The 16,907-nt window shown below is 48.9% G+C and overlaps 2 protein-coding genes across 12 annotated transcripts in view; both read right to left on the bottom strand.

Moving 5' to 3' along the window:
• Nucleotides 1-297: 297 nt before the first annotated feature.
• PSMD4 (proteasome 26S subunit ubiquitin receptor, non-ATPase 4) lies at nucleotides 298-9,502 on the bottom strand. The gene is made up of 10 exons (XM_080984775.1): nucleotides 9,349-9,502; nucleotides 7,546-7,686; nucleotides 6,408-6,522; nucleotides 5,194-5,280; nucleotides 4,985-5,053; nucleotides 4,674-4,889; nucleotides 3,707-3,815; nucleotides 2,871-3,002; nucleotides 1,794-1,861; nucleotides 298-733 (listed from the first exon to the last, which is right to left on the bottom strand). Exons 1-10 carry the CDS (start codon nucleotides 9,372-9,374, stop codon nucleotides 566-568), a joined length of 1,131 nt encoding a protein of 376 aa, XP_080840901.1. The 5' UTR covers nucleotides 9,375-9,502; the 3' UTR covers nucleotides 298-565.
• Nucleotides 9,503-12,578: 3,076 nt separating this feature from the next.
• Nucleotides 12,579-16,907, bottom strand: part of PIP5K1A (phosphatidylinositol-4-phosphate 5-kinase type 1 alpha) — a 44,804-nt gene continuing 40,475 nt past the window's right edge. For 10 of the 11 annotated variants that reach the window (XR_013980188.1, XM_080984633.1, XM_080984626.1 and 7 more), the window contains 2 exons: nucleotides 16,392-16,476; nucleotides 12,579-15,386 (listed from right to left, as the gene is read on the bottom strand). Coding sequence is in view for 9 of the 11 variants with exons in the window: in XM_080984630.1 (XP_080840756.1) it covers nucleotides 15,384-15,386; nucleotides 16,392-16,476 (88 nt within the window). In the remaining 2 variants the exon portion in view is untranslated. Of the gene's footprint in view, nucleotides 15,387-16,391; nucleotides 16,477-16,907 lie in introns of those variants that run through there. The other variant, XR_013980189.1, reaches the window with a different exon arrangement.

The following is a 16,907-nucleotide window of genomic DNA, read 5'->3' as shown; positions in this document are numbered from 1 at the left end:
TCCCCCTTTTTGTCATGGGTGCTAAAGCCTTGCGTCTGTTGAAACCAGAATCTTGAGTTCTCTGTCCCGCCGGCAGCTGGAAGTTTTCCAGTGGCCACAGCACGATCGCAAACGTGTCTCTCAACCTCTTCGCGCCGATTTCATGGCAGGCAAACGAAGGTGCCTGCACACAGGGAGGGGGACGGCGCCGTTTTGTCGGAAAGGAAAGGGAGGTTAGGAGATCGGCCGCTCGCGTTCTGACATGCACAAACCACAGCTTAATGGAAGCGGGCGGTGGAAAAACACAACGCCGCAAAGAAAATTTAAGGTTTTTATTACCCCCTAAACCGCAACCCAAAAAAGAAGAGAAGTTCTACCCACCCACCGCCACCCACCCTGACCCATAATAACCTGGTGACTCTCCCCGCCTCTCCCCAACTAGCCCGGAGGGAAGATTACGGACACTGATGGCTAGAAGGCTAGGTGAACTGGGGCATGCAGAGCCAGCGATGCTCTTGGCTGCGTAACGGGGCCGAGGAGAGTTGGGGCGCCACTGAGGGCCCGTGGCCTGCCCCTCCTCCCCGCATCATTTCTTCTCCTCCTCTTTCTTGTCTTTGTTCTCCTTGGATGCCTGCGAGGCCAGGGAGCCCATGGCGTTGCGAATGGCCTCGTTGTTGGGGTCGACTCCTGGCAGGTTCTCCAGGACGCTCTGCAGGAACTCAGGGTCTTGCATCACATCGTAGTCGTCCTCTTCCTGGACGCGGGAAACGTCCGTGAAACAGGTAAAAATCAGATTGGAAAGAATTTAAGGATTATTTGCATAAATATTGTAATATAAATAATTAGAAGTCACTTGAAAGCACCAAATAGACCTAGGATTAAAATAGGATTTAACTGCAAGTAAGCTGGATTTAGAACAGTAAGAAAAGAGAATAAGATAGTTAATCGATGGAAATAATTTTAGATTAAGAATGATATTAGAGAACTGTTACATGCAGCTACAATGAAATTCAGAAGAGAGGGATCTGAGTAAATCAATTAACAATAATAATAATAAATTTTATTTATATCCCGCCCTCCCCAGCCGAAGCCGGGCTCAGGGCGGCTAACAACAATAAAACAGTACAAAAGTACAGCACAAACAACACTCTAAAATCATTCATTATAAAATTAATTAATTCAAGCCACTGGCAACCATTGGGCCAGAGCTCCGCGAAGATTGCCGAGGGAGGGAGTCAGGCTGTGCCCTGGCCAAAGGCCTGGTGGAACAGCTCTGTCTTGCAGGCCCTGCGGAAAGATGTCTAGTCCCGCAGGGCCCTGGTCTCTTGTGACAGAGTGTTCCACCAGATCGGAGCCACAGTGTAAGAGAGATTGGGTTTTCAAGGGATATGTGTTTAAGATTTCTTTTTTAGTAATGTGTTTTCTCTTGTGTGTTTTTTCCCCCCCTTTTCTCTCTGTTGTATTTTATTATAATTATGGAAAATTTAATAAAACAATGGGGGGGGGGGGGGGGGAGAAACAGATAAAAATCAGCATCAGAGGCACTGCCACCTTTCTGACCTGCCCTCCACCGATAGGTCTCAAGGTGGGTCACAATGGCCCTTGCAAGAGATTTAGTGGTACTCTGGATATAGCTTATAGCAGAAAAGATGGTGGGCAACTCTGTAGGCAGGAGAGCCCCAACATCCACCAACGGGGTACCCTTCTAGACTACAACTCAGTGCTAGCTGGGGGGTGCGAGTTGTAGTTCAGATCCAGAGGCTGCTCTGAGCAAGTGGATAGAGGGGGCAGAGGGAGGATCTGCGGCCACTGACCTTTGTCGGTTCTGACGTGTCCATATCAGTGCTGATATCTACCTCGGCCGACTCACCTTGTCCAAACTCTAAGAGGAGAGAAAACATGCACAGTTTAACAACCTCTTCTCTGCTACAACCAAAGCCCATAGGTGGGTTTCAAACGCCAACCAGATTATTGAAGAGACAATCACGGAGCCTCCGCTTAAAGCAGGGGTGTCCAAACTTTTTTCAAAGAGGGCCAGATTTGATGACGTGAACATGTTTTTGACCCTTTTTTCGGATTGAAGTTGTTGAGCATTTTTTTAAGATTGAAGCTGTTGAGCTTTTTTCCCCAGATTTTACCCCAGGAAATAAACTGCCATGGGGGCTGGACTTTGGACATGCCTGGCTTAAAGGGAGGGAAGAGATTCAGTCTCCTTGCGGCCCACCCCGAAAACACACGATTTTTATCTCTATTATTTCAGGGTGGGGAACTTCTGGCCCTCCTAATGATCCTATCGTGTCTGAACACTGGCCGTACTCCATTCCCCTCTCAACACTTCAAGCTGTTTCCCCAAACTTCGTAACCAATTCACATTTCAAGGGAGGCTTTTAATATTTGATGGATTACTGTATTTTAATATTTTGTTGGAAGCCGCTCAGAGTGGCTGGGAAAGCCCAGTCAGATGGGCGGGGTATAAATAATAAATTTATTATTATTACCTGAATTAAAATGGGTTTCAGCCTTCACCCTTTATTTTTTACTGTCTGCAAGAGAAATTGTTCCCCTCCTCCTGGGATGCTGCTGCTACCTGCCTCCCATGTTCCTGCATGAGCTACTGTTTGAGCACAACCCTAAAAGGAGATGAGGCTGGAACACTTAATTCATGCCGAGTTGGAACGGGCACGGTCCTCTGCGGCCGATACTTCTCTTCTGGGCACAACTGAGAGAGACTGTTCTAGTGTTTTGGACGAGGAGGGGAATAATCCTGACAATACAAAGGGCAAGTGCTCAAGCTGCCCCCGGAGGCCTTCTCAGCAGTTGCCCTGCCCCACTGGCAAAGGTGGTGTTCCTGATCCGAAGGCTACGCTGGGTGCTTCTCGCCTGCAACTCACCGGCTCCTTGGAGAGACATCTGCATGGCGTAGGCAATCTGTTCTTCTTCGGTCATGGTGCTGAGGTCGGGCAGGCCAGCTCGGCCAAATTCCTGTTGGCCTATGGTCATCTTGAGCAGGGCGTCGTCTGAATCTAGAGCACAAGGAAGCACGCGGACCCACGTTTGAGGTAAGACGATTCAGTGCCAGATCGTATTGCAAGAGATCTTACCCTCTGGAGCAGGAGAAAACAAGCTTGCTCCCTCTTCAATGTGACAGCCCTTCAAATATTGGCAACCCCATCTCCTCTCTGTTTCCTCTTTTCCAGGCTACACATGCCCAACTCCCTCAACCATTCCTCATCAGGCTTGCTACCCAGACTCCTGATCATCGTGGTTGCATAGCTGTCAACTTTTCCCTTTTCTTGCAAGGAATCCTATTTGGAATAAGGGAATTTCCCTTAAAAAAAGGGGAAAGTTGACAGCTATGCTTGGTTGCCCTGGTCTGCACAGCCTCCATCTTGCCTAAATGAAAAACTCGGATTCTTTTCCAACCCTCTAGCACATGGATGAACCTGGAAGGGACTTGATTCCAAGCTGACTGAAAAATCCACGCTCTGGCTTCCCCCTTCTTAACAATGTAGAAACTCAGCCTAGCCACTCCACATATCTAAACATCAGCCCCATAAGGGACCGTAGCCTGAATATGGGGCAGGGGTTCCCCAAAGCTGGTCATTTACAGCCTGTCTTTCTGCACACGGCCTCCAAGGTGGTTCAGAGTTATTTGACTTGACTGGAAGGAAAGGAGAGTCAGTTCACTTCACCTCCCGATTCCCCTGGCTCAAACCCCTTTTCTTACCATCCGCACCGGAGGTTGGGATCCCGGCTTCTGCGGCAGATGCTGCTGCAGCCCTGCGAGCTTCCTCTTCCTGCCTCTGCCGTTGCTCCTCCATGGACACCCGGAGCGCCTGGGAGGGAAAACAAAACAAACAAACAAACCAAGGTGGTCAAATGAGACACAGGGGCTGCTAAACCAAGGAGCGTATCCCAAACATAGCACGGAACAGCTAACACCCACATCAAAGCACGCCCCCAAAAAGTATCCTGAGAACCGCAGTTTCTAAAGGGTGCTGGGAACTGTAGCTCTGCAAGGGGCAAGCTACAGTTCCCAAACATCTTATGGGGTAGGTGGGTGGAGAAATGTGTTTAGACAAGCTGATGTACAGACAGGTATAATGTTGGTGTGTGTTTTAATCTGTTTCTTGCTTATTGCCGTTAGATATTTTCTAAATGTTTTAAAGAGTTGGTTAACCCAACCCTGTTTTTCCTGATAATTTCATTGAAGAAAAACCATCCCAAAGTACTTTACAATCAGGTGACGTATAAATTTTATGGAAATAAGTAATAGAAACATGTTCCCATCGTTCCGCCCAGACACTGAGGTCCAGCGCTGAGGGCCTTCTGGCGGTTCCCTCGGTGTGAGAAGTGAGGTTACAGGGAACCAGGCAGAGGGCCTTCTTGGTGGTGGCGCCCGCCCTGTGGAACGCCCTCCCTTCAGATGTCCACCAGACTTTTAGAAGACATCTGAAGGCAGCCCTGTTTAGGGAAGCTTTTAATGTTTGACGGACTATTGTATTTTAATATTTAGAACCAGCAGACTTTTAGAAGACATCTGAAGGCAGCCCTGTTTAGGGAAGCTTTTAATGTTTGGTGGACTATTGTATTTTAATATTTTGTTGGAAGCCGCCCAGGGTGGCTGGGGAAACCCAGCCAGATGGGCGGGGTATAAATAATAAATTATTATTGTTATTATTTGTGGTGCTTACCAGAGCCAGTTCTGGGTCGGCGCTGGGGTCCACGCCAAACTCAAAGTCACTTGCCCCCAGGCCCAGCATTGCTCCTCCCTCTCCAGCGAGGATCGGGGAGCTGATGAGAGCATCAGCCAGGCTCGGCCCGGGGGGCACTGTCACCAGGTGAGAGCCCGTCCCATCTTTGCCGTTCAAGGTGTTGATGAAGGCCGTCAGCTTGTCGGTGTTGGCTTCCTGCGGGCGGGAAGGAGAGGTCAGGAACCGACCTGGGAGTCGCAGGCAACTTAATGCAACAACAACGAGCCACGGGCTCAGAGAGGGCCTCTCACCTCTTCTCCAAAGTTGATGATGTCCACGTTCACTTTCTCCTTCTTCAGCCGCTTGGCCAGTTTCACGAGCTGCGAGGAGAGGAGATCCATTAGAGGCGCAGAGCAAGGTGGGAGCACCAGGAACGGGAGAGGCTTCCCGGAAAACCAGGTGCTTTGAAAATGAGAGAGTTCCTCCCCCCCACCCCCCACAGTTCCAGGTACACACTCACGTCTTTCTCATTATCCTCTACAGGGCTCCCCACAAAGGCAATGATCCGCATCTTGTGGTTCTTGCCCTGGCGATGTTTCAAAGCCAGCTGGAACAGAAGCAGCCGTGTTACATGGAGAGAGGAGAGGCCCCTCTGCCCAGCCTGTCTCCCCCCATCCCTGGGTTTGAATGAACCCTTTATTTCCCATCTCCCAGACCACTGCCAGTCAGCGGATAGACAATATCTATCTGGATAGGCCTATGATCTGACTCATTAGAAGGCAACTTCCGATTTAAACCATCCATATGTTCAGAACCATGAGGACTGGTATCTTGCTTTGTTTTTAAGGGAAGGGCTGCAGCTCCTTGATCAGAGCTTTGCATACAGAAATCCCCAGGTTTAATCCGTGGGATCTCCAGGAAGGATTCCCTGCCTGAAACCTCGGAGACTCACTGCCAATCGGTGTAGTCAATACTGAGCATATCTTAAAGTTTTAAGTGTCTGTATGCTTATCACATTTATAAATTTTAAATTTATTGTTGTACATTGTTTTAACTGTTTGTTTTCTTTCTGGGATTGTACCCCAAGTGTGTTTTATAAGCTGGTCTCCGACCATAATAAATTATCTATCTATCTGTCTATCTATCTATCTATCTATCTAATGGACCAATGGTCTGACTCAATGTAAGGCAACTTCGCTGTCAAGGTGTCTTTCTCTGTTGTGTATGACTTCAGGCGTAAGGGAGGCGAGTGAGGCTTGGTCAACACAGCTCCACAGGCCAAATGGAAGAAGAGTTTGGACTTGATATCCCGCTTTATCACTACCTGAAGGAGTCTCAAAGTGGCTAACATTCTCCTTTCCCTTCCTCCCCCCACAACAAACACTCTGTGAGGTGAGTGGGGCTGAGAGACCTTAGAGAAGTGTGACTAGCCCAAGGTCACCCAGCAGCTGCATGTAGAGAACCGGAGAGGCGAACCCCAGATTATGAGTCCACTGCTCTTAACCATTACACCACACTGGAGAGGTCTGGCAGCCTGGGGGCTCCTCACCCTCTGTTCTCCTGCAAGCACTAACCCCGCTTCTCAGGACAGACCCCCTCCTCACTTGCCCAACTTAGCATGCGGCTGTTTCAGATTCCTTTCCTCTCCACTGGCCCCAAAAGGATGATAATCTTTAGTTTAATATCTCAATTGATGGCTGCCATCGGGGGGAAAGAAGAGAAGTTGCAACTTACATGAGCAACTCGGATCCCTGTGCAGAAGGTGATCTTCCCTTTGGGCTGGACCGAGTGCAGCTTAGACAGGATGCGGCCTGTGTCGGGGGTCAGGGTGGTCAACACCTCACAGTTACTGAAACAGGCAAATACAGACATGGACAGGTTGAGGATTAGGGTGTCAGAAAGGGAAAGAGGCAGAGAGGTGGGGGTACAATGACCTATAGCAGATCATGATCTGGCCTAACATGCTAAACAAAAGAACATTAGAAGAGCCCTATAGCTGTTTTTTGAATTCTGGTGCTGGAGGAGACTCTTGAGAGTCCCAAGGACTGCAAGAAGATCAAGCCTCTCCATTCTGAAGGAAATCAGCCCTGAGTGCTCACTGGAAGGACAGATCCTGAAGCTGAGGCTCCAAGACTTTGGCCACCTCAGGAGAAGAGAAGACTCCCTGGAAAACACCCTGATGTTGGGAAAGATGGAGGGCGCAAGGAGAAGGGGGTGACAGAGGACGAGATGGTGGGACAGTGTTCTCAAAGCTACCAGCATGAGTTTGACCAAACTGCGGGAGGCAGTGGAAGACAGGAGTGCCTGGCATGCTCTGGTCCAGGGGCTCACCAAGAGGTGGACACGACTAAACGACATAAGCTGTTTAGGCCAATGATTCACTGTTAACCAACTAAGACCCTAAAGGCAGAAGGGGAGGCCTCCGTGGTGCTGTTCCCATTGGGGGCTGCCTGCCTGGCACTGACCTATGGTGACAGGGCCTATTTGGTGGTGGGTTGCCATTTGTGGAATGCCATGGTGAAGGGTGTTTTCTACCCCCCATTACTGACTTTCAAGAGGAATCTGAAAACATCCCTGTTCAGCCAGGCATTTGATGGCTGAAAGGCAGTCCCTAGCAATTCTGACATCACAGGATACGAGAATATTTTCAACCGTAACTGAATTTAGTAAGTTTCAAAAAAAGGTAAAAAAAAGTTTCATTTTGACTACGTTTGGTGCCCTAGGCTCCTTCAGAAGGAAGGGAGGGGGCACATTAGATAAATAAATACTTGAGCATCCTGTTCTCCCATTGGTCAACCAGATGACCCAATGGGAAGCTGCTGATGTCTTCCTCTCTTCTGATTTCCAATGGGGTGATTTGAGTGAAACCTACTTGGCTAAAGTGATGAGGCCCACGTTGTTCTCAGGGTTACTGCGGGTCTTCGAATGGCAGACGATGTTGACTGCATCTTGCTGGGCCTGGAGACGGGTCGGTAAGAAGTCCCCGTTCCTCATGTACTCGCTGTTATCGACGCTGCACCAGGCAAGGGGAGATCAGAATGAGCAACAAATTGAAAATTTTAAAATAAAGTATCACTAGGTCTTTTCTATCAAAAATTGCAAGAAACGTTAGGACAACAAACACGAAACAAAAGCAGAAAGAGTTATATTGGGCATGAAATTAAGGGGCATGACTCACATAGACTGTCCCCTTGTTCAACACTCTTCTGCAGGCTCCACTCAATCCTACTTCACTCCCAGAGACTCCCATCAAGGGGATGTTTCCCCAACTTAGTGCCTTCCATTCAACTCTCCCCCCACAGATAATAAGGTAAAGGGACCCCTGACCATTAGGTCCAGTCGTAACCGACTCTGGGGTTGTGGCGCTCATCTCGCTTTACTGGCCGAGGGAGCCGGCGTACAGCTTCCGGGTCATGTGGCCAGCAGGACTAAGCCGCTTCTGGTGAGCCAGAGCAACGCACAAAAATGGCGTTTACCTTCCCGCCAGAGGGGTACCTATTTATCTACTCGCACTGTGACGTGCTTTCGAACTGCTAGGTTGGCAGGAGCAGGGACCGAGCAACAGGAGCTCACCCTGTTGCGGGGATTTGAACCACCAACCTTCTGATCGGCAAGTCCTAGGCTCTGTGGTTTAACCTACAGCGCCACCTGTGTCTCTCCACAGATAATAAATAATAATAATAATAATAATTTATTATTTAGACCCCACCCATCTGGTTCGGCTTCCCCAGCCACTCTGGGCGGCTTTCAACAAAATATTAAAATACAATAGTCTGTCAAACATTAAAAGCATCCCTAAACAGGGCTGCCTTCAAATGTCTTCTAGAAGTCTGGTAGTTGTTTTTCTCTTTGACATCTGGTGGGAGCGTGTTCCACAGGGCGGGCGCCACTACCGAGAAGGCCCTCTGCCTGGTTCCTTGGCTTCTTGCAGCGAGGGAACTGCCAGAAGGCCCTCGGCGCTGGAGCTCAGTGTCCGGGCAGAACGATGGGGGTATCTGGGCAGAACAGAGACCCTCTTCCAACCCCCTCCCAATTTCCCCTGCCCCCCAGTTCCCCTCAATTCAAATGCACCCCCCTTCCTTAACAGTCGCCCCCCCAATTCCCCACCCTCATAAATTCCTACCCCAAGCCACTAAGGGGATGCTGCCCCCATGTCAAATGCACCTCCCTTCTCAGGAGACACCCCTCATTTTCCACCCTCCAACTCACCCCAATTCTCCCCCTTCAAATGCACCTCCCACTCCCCTCCTCAGTCCCCCCCCCTTTCCATTCTCTTCTCCCCATGGAATCCCAGAATTGCCCCCAAGCCATGAAGGGGATGCTCCCCCCCCAACACACCCATTCTCCCCATTGGCCTCCCCCCCCCGACCTCAAACGCACCCCCTCCTCCCCCTTACCAGACCCCCTCCCCCAAAGCCCCTCAAGGAGACCCCCCTCGATTCTCCCTCCCATTTAATTCCCCCAACTAAAGACCCCCTTCCCTCCCCCCCCAAAAATCCCCCCTATAATTCTCGCCCCACATAGGGTGTCCCCCCCCGCCTCACGTCACTCCAACTGTCTCTCCCCCTCCCCCCCCCCACAAAAATTTACCTCAGGCCCCGTCGTGACTCAGGGAAACCGGCCTCTGCCCCTCCCCCCCGCCAGCCCCTCCCCCCCGCCGCCTCCTCTTCCTCACCAGACCATCGTGCTTTCCAGCACCATCGCGGCCCCTTCCCAGTCCGGGCCCAGTAAGAGAAGGAGAAGGAGAAAGACAAGCGGCAGCCTCGGAGGCCTCTTCCTTCCCCTCTTTCTCTGCCTCACTCTGTCGGCCTCTCTCACCTCGCTTCCTATTGGCGGCCCGCGGGGAGGGCCAATCAGAGGCGCCCTCCTTGGCAGGTCCTCGCGCGGAGGCCGACGGGAAATGTAGTCCTGCTGGTGGAGAGCGAGGCAGGCGGCCCGTGGCTCCGCCCCGCTTGGTCCTCGGGAGGAGGAAGAGGCGCAGGCGCAGTTGCACCTCTGCCTGCCGGTTTAAATCAATGAAAATAAAACAGGGCGGCCTAGTGATTAGAGCAGTGGTGGATCTACGTTTGCAGGGGGTGGGCTGGGGCTTGATCTGTCATGGAGACCTCTTTGCAACCAGCAAGGAGGTCTGGGTAACCAATGGTACCTTCATCAATGGGGTTGCTCACGAGTTTACATTTTTGATATCCAAATTGTTTCATTTTTGGTATCCAAATTGTTGTTGTTAATAATAATACCCCTCCCATTTGGCTGGATTGCCCCAGTCACTCTGGGCAAACAACAACATATTTACTGAATCTACTGAGTTTCTACTGAAATGAGGCTGCATTTTAATCTTTTTAAGTTGTATTTCAATCGTTTTTATACCTGGTGTTAGCCGCCCTGAGCCCGGTCTTGGCTGGGGATGGCGGGGTAGATATAATTTTATCATCATCATCATCATCATCATCATCTATAAACATAATAAAAACATGAAGCATTCAAAGCTTCCCTATACAGGGCTGCCTTCAGAGCTGTCTTCTAAAATGTTATTTATTTCCATGACATCTGAAGGGTGTTCCACAGGGCGGGTGCCACAACCAAGAAGGCCCTGTTCTGCCTGGTTCCCTGTAACTTCACTTCCCACAGGCTGAACACTTAAGTACTTATTTTTAATTCCTCTAGTGGCTGGGGAAACCCAGTCAGATGGGAGCAGTATAAATAAATTATCATCATCAAGGGTCTTGACCTCTGTTAAAAAAAAAGGGGGGGGGGGTAAATCCATTAGCCACAGCAGAGCAGCCAATTTACTACAGCACTCCACCATTACAACATCTGTGCTACTGACTTAGTCTTTGGGATTGAAACATATACCACAAAAAATTAGTTATGCATCATGCGACTGAAACTGGGTCTACTAGCCTCAAAAACTGTAAGCAACGTGGACTAAACTTACTTCTGGAGCCCCTGTGAGATTAGGGGCCCCAAAGTTCAATTCGTTTCATAATAGATCCATCCCTAGGTTAGAGCATCAGGCTAGGACCCGGGGGAGACCCGGGTTCAAATCCTCCCACTCTTAAGCACTCACTGGGGGTGATGGGGAGGGCAGTGTTCACCGCCTCCCAGGCTAACCTACTTCGCAGGGTTGTTGCAGGGATTAAATGAGGAGGGGAAGGAACCATGTGGGCCACTCTGAACTTGGATAAAAAAGGTGGGATACATGAACGCAATAAAATAATTTAATTTATACACTGCCCTTCCACCGATCACAGGCAGGTTTACAGCATCAAAACACAATTTTTCCTTCTACACACAGGCTCTGAAAAAATAGTCCCAAGTTTTGTAACATGGGGGTGGGTACATATATGCATGTTTGCGTATTGTGCTTGTATAAATCCTTGGGTATGTAAACATTTATTTATGCCTCTATGTGTTTGTGCATCTGTTCTGTGTAAATGTAATTATCAGTGATCAGGGGTTGAGCAGCAGAAAATCCCGGGTCCAGTTCCTGGAATCTCCAGCTAAGAGGGACTCCTCTCTCTAGAAGCTCTGGTTATGCAGCTGCCAGTGTTGAAACCAAAATGATCTCACAGCCTTGCTGCCTTCATTTCAACAGTACAATTTTTTGGTTCAGGAAAAAATGCCTCTGCGACCCTTACAGGCCAAGGTTGGAAAATCTCTTTGGCTCTATGGTTCAGATCCATCTTCCTTATGGGCCAGATCTGGTGGCTGGGTCAGCAGGGCCACCGACCTGTCAATCACCTGACATCGCCATGACTTAGCCAAAGTGGAGGTATGGGTACATCTCAGTCAAGGCAGGATTTAACGGCGCCCTCCTGCCCATCAAATGACATCATGAAGGACATCAGCTGATGGACTCGAGTTGGAAAAAACAGCCTCAGGGGCCATTGGGACCCAGCTACCCTCTGATGTAGCCTTAGAAGAGGGGTGGGGAATGCTTTCAGCACAAGGGCCGCATTGCCTTCTAAGTAACCTCCTGAGGGCCAGAGGCAAAAGTGTGCAGAGCAACTAATGCAAATTTTATAGTTTTATAGTAGGCTAGTTTGGAACCGGGACACAGGTGGCGCTGTGGGTTAAACCACAGAGCCTAGGACTTGCCGATCAGAAGGTTGGCGGTTCGAATCCCCGCGACGGGGTGAGCTCCCATTGCTCAGTCCCTGCTCCTGCCAACCTAGCAGTTTGAAAGCACGTCAAAGTGCAAGTACATAAATAGGTACCGCTCCGGTGGGAAGGTAAACGGTGTTTCCATGCGCTGCTCTGGTTTGCCAGAAGCGGCTTAGTCCTGCTGGCCACATGACCCGGAAGCTGTACGCCGGCTCCCTGGGCCAATAAAGTGAGATGTCCACGACTGGACCTAATGGTCAGGGGTCCCTTTACGTTTACCTAGTTTTGAACCACGCATCAATCTATCCTCTACCTACAAGCAAGAGACATAAACAGAGTTCATGAAGGCTACTTAGGGGTTCAAAGCAGGACTCAAGAACAGTGTGGCTTGGGAAAAACTCTGATAGTGACATGGAGGGAATGTAAAGGACTAAATTCCTATTCCACTCTTCCTTCTCCCTCCATGGAGTTCAGAGCAGCAGGCACAGGTCTCCAATCCTCACCTCCTTTTACACTTTACAACAACCTTGCGAGGTAGATTGGGTTTCAGGCTTCAAGGCCACCTCCGTTTCTGCTGAGACCAGGTTTATCCTGCAAGGAAACCTCCTGGGTCTCTGCCCCCCAGAGCAAGGGAAGAGATCCAATCCCAGGTGGGGTAAGATAAGAGCCCCATCGGCGCCTTTTAGCAGCGGGGACACCCTACCCGTGAGTAAGGAGATGACCTCAGGGAGCAGGCAAGCGTAATGTAAAAGAAATCCAAATCACAGCAATGCACAAATGCGGTTGCACAGGCGGACGCTCTTAAAAGAAATAAAGACCGCTTTATTGGACCGAGTAGCACACGGCATGTTACGCCCCATTGTGTCCGACAGATGAAGCTGATAAAACAGGCGTGGGGTGTTGCTGTTTTCTGAGAGAGAAGGGAAGGGGGTTTCAACATCCATTTGAACAGGCAATGATATGCCTCAGAGTCACGAGGGGCGAAGTGACAAAAATCCACGGCACGGCACATCGAGATGGGCGGCTACAAGGATGTTTGGGCAGGTCCAGAACGCAACCATGTGTTCATTCATTCTCTCTCTCTCTCTCTCTGCCCCAGAAACAAGTCATGATGTGGCTGCGCTGAGCGGCTAGTCCTCAGTTGTCCCGCCTCCGATGACGGGAGGTAATGGCAGTCAGTCCCGGCACTGAATGAGAAACCAGTCCACTCACTTCTTGAGGTTGACTTGGAGCTTTTCAAAACGGGTCCAAGGCGAGGGTTGTCTTCCTGCCCCCCAATTTTTTAAAAAACGCCCGAACTTGTGCTTGCTGCTTCCTTAAAACCCAGTCAAAGCAAAGTCATTAAATCGTAACACTATAGAAAGAACCCCACTCCTCTCGCCTTCAGCTCGGAGAGCTGATTTCCCCCCATGGAAATTGGGGGGGGGGGTGTTTGGTGGGGGTGGAAGAATACACTTAAATACAACTTCATAAATATTAACATCATGGAAAAAAAACCAAACAACAAAAAAAGCTTGTGTTCTTTTCCTCCTCGCGGGACAAAAATAGACGATTCTGGGGATGTTTCCGAAGAGTCAAAGGGTGTCTAATATAGACATTTACTTAAAATAGAACTCTTAAAGAGAATTGTGGAGAGGGCAGGGTAAGGCAAGGAAGTAATTCCTCCAAACACAGAGGTGTGTTGTCACCTGGAGTTCTGTATGGCTAGAAAAACTGCACGAATTTAACTACTTTTCTGCATTATGAATGCAAAATAGGATTTGTCCCTGTCCCCCCTACTTTTTTTTGTGTAAAAAATAGAATCAACCAATTATTCCCGACATGTCGTCATACTTCCTGATCTCTTCTCCGTATTTAAGAGATCAGGAGCGCTCCGTTCGTCCTCCCCTATTCAGGGTTAAACAAGGTACACTTGTCAAGCCTGGGCAGAGTATAATGGCTAACCCTGGTTGTTCCTAAGGTGCAGCCCACCTGTGAAAAGCGAACCATGGGTAGTCAAAATTTGGCTACACCCACAGCAGGCACTGAAAAAGGGGGGGGGGGGTATGTGAACTTGTGGGGCACTCCCTGTTCCTTACAGAAAAAAAGAAAGCGTTTTGCTTCAAGTTTAGGTTCCGGTGGAACTTCCGCTATACATCAACATTTTAAACAGAATAAAACCGGCCTGTCTTCATAAGCCTCTAAGCTTCTTACTGTGATTACTGACAGCAAGGGGGATATAAAAAAATACATTTAGGAGAAATATAAACTCTCTTGGTGGAATTCTCTAGGGAGGAAAGGGCTGTCATGATTTCAACTTGACCGTAAATGTAGAATATTACTTTTTTATATATATATAAAAAAACCAACCCAAAAGTTATTGGCATGACACAAGTTCCAAACTGTCGAAGGGGCTCCTGTTTGGAAAGTTTAGTGATTATTTCACTAAGGTTTTATGCTACCTTCTTCCCCGCTCTCTCTCTCCCTAGTTTAAAGACCTAGTTGCTTTCTTCAGAGTCAAAGGGCATCGCAACTAGGAACGTTGTAGGAAACTTTCACTACGTACAAAAGAGGAAGTTGGCTGTTTTTATAAAGCAAAAGGAGCTGGAAAGCATCGGTGCCAAGATCTGAGCACAGATATATATGTGTGTATATATATGTATAATTAAAAAGAAACAAACCAGAAACCAGGGCATTTCAAATTTTTCTTTTTCTTTTTTAAAAAAGGAGGTTTATAAGTCTGGAGTCCCTTAAAGGACTTAATACTGAGAAAGGGAGGTGTCTTCCTCCCTCACAAAGGCCAGGGGGGATTAAGTTTGGTCCGCTAGTAAAATGCTGAAGGCTTAAAAACCGTCCTTGCTTCTGAGCAGACGTGCTTACAGTAGAGTTTAAAGGGGGCGAGGTGCTATCGCTTATGCTAAAATAAAAATAAAGATTTAAAAATGAGCAAGACGTCCTTGGATGTGTGACACACACCCCCTTCGCCCCCACCAAAAGGATAGTTTCTCCCTGGGAGAAAAGGCTGTTCTTGGTGCGTCAGAAGTTTCTTGACCTAAAAACGACATACGTTAAAAAAACAAACAACCTAAAGAACCAACACCCCAATACGGCAGTTTGAAGGGGGGGGGGGAGTTTTAAATACAAGTTAAAAATAAAACGTCAACGTTCATCCTTTTGCAAAGCGTTCCAAGACCAACAGACACCCTGATTCCCCCCGACCTTCTGCTCCCGGGGAGGATCGGGAGCACAGAGAGAAGCCCCTCGCAGCATCGAGACGTTCTCTGCTCAGGCATTTGGGACCACCTAGAAGGGTACCTGTCCCTTCTTGAGACACAGCCTGGAAAACGCCTGTGGCTCAGGGAACGCTCTTCCGCCTGCGCCAGAGGAAACTCGGGGTCCCCCATGAGAGACCCGGCAGGCTTCAGGAAAGTTGGCGGATAACACTACTTTGCCGCAGGTGTGTGTGTGAGGGGCTGAGCGCCCCGTTTTGTCTGTTCAGATCAGTTAAAAGTTCTAGATATCAGCAGCCTGGGAAGGGCTGGAGGTTCAGTGCTCCACAGACAACGCAGAGAGCGTGGAGGAAAGTCTTCCGCTCACGTCTAAAGAAGGAATCCACCCCATGATATTTCACTGCAAAAAAAGAAAGAAAGAAAAGGGAGTTAGGCAGGTTTCAGGAAGGTCGTGCCTGCAGCTTAGGAGGAGATTTCTGTGGTGGAGTGGTGCATTGCGGGAGAAAAGGATATGTCATTTTTGGAAGGAGGCAAACTGAAATATCCTTGGGAAGAAATGAGGATTTTTTAAAAAGTGGAAAGTAGTACCAGTTCTGGATGAGGGGGATCAGAGAGTGCAAACCCTGAATCCAGTTCGGTTCTGATCTTGTGGGGTTTTATTTAACTACTGTGGCTAAAACAGGAACTTCTCTCGTGTTACCCTGGAAGTGGGAGCTACCTTAACAGGTCAGCTGCAAGCAGCAGCGTAACTCTGGAACTCCCTGCCTATTGACATCAGCAACTTCTCTGTACTCCTTTTGGTTTAGACTACATTTTTGTTTAGACAAGCCTTCCTAGACATAGATGCAGAATGTGGATGTGTGTTTTAATGTTTTTTAAGCTGATGTTTATCTTTTGAACATTTTAATAGTTGTTTTTATGGATACGGTCGTACCTCTGAAGTCGAACAGAATCCATTCCAGAAGTCCATTCGACTTCCGAAACGTTCGGCGTCCAAAGCATGGCTTCTGATTGGGTGCAGGAAGCTCCTGCAGCCAATCAGAAGCCACGGAAGCCTCGTCAGACGTTCGGCTTGCAAAAGAACATTCAAAAACCAGAATACTCACTTCTGTTTTTTGATCGTTCAGGAGCCTGAACATTCAACTCCCAAGGCGTTCGGGAGCAGAGGTACGACTGCAATTCTATTGTTTTATTCTCCTTGTAAACTGCTTTGGGATTCTTCTTTTTACAATGAAGTGGTGTGTAAAATTTATTAAACAAATAAGCATAGGCAAAGTCGAGAAGCGGCAGCCGGAGGTTTGCCAGTGCTTTGCTAGGTCTAACAGCGAGTTCCAAGAGTCCAATGCAGTTGCCAGGCGGGCACCAAGCTGGTGACCCGTCCTTCCTGTAAAATAAGACAACTTACAAAGCTGATCTCCGTCTCTGGCAAGTCTTCAAATTGCTCCGTCAGCTCAGAGGGACGTCCTGGTGCGGAGGGTCCTGGAGAAATGCTGGGTGGGGGCAGAGGGGAGAGGGGAAAAAAATAAGATGCTTTAAAAAGGGGCACTATGATTATGACGTGTGGCCTCCCCAGGTTACACTGCAAAGGCTGCTCAAAAACAGGACTGGTGTTCGTTTATGGTACCAGCTTTCGTGGGCAGGTGTTTGCTACAAAGGAATCCCTTCCTCCCCATAAGTGGCCAGCTGGTCGGTAGTAAGGACCTCTTCCCCAAAGAACCCCACAACTGTATCAGGCCAAAGGAGGTTCATCTTGTCTAGCTTCCTGTTCTCACAGAGGCCAAACAGATGCCCCCAAGGGAAGCTCTTTAGCAGCATGTGAGAGTCACAGAGGAGGGAACCATCAAGATACAAGGAGATTCCCGTTGGTTCCCAGAGGGGTCTCAGGGCTGCTGGGTCTTTCCTTCGCCTCCACTGCAGGAAG

The sequence above is a fragment of the Podarcis pityusensis genome, assembly GCF_964106645.2.
Source record: "Podarcis pityusensis genome assembly, chromosome: 16".
NCBI lineage: Eukaryota > Metazoa > Chordata > Lepidosauria > Squamata > Lacertidae > Podarcis > Podarcis pityusensis.
This window is presented reverse-complemented; position numbering and strand designations above follow the sequence as displayed.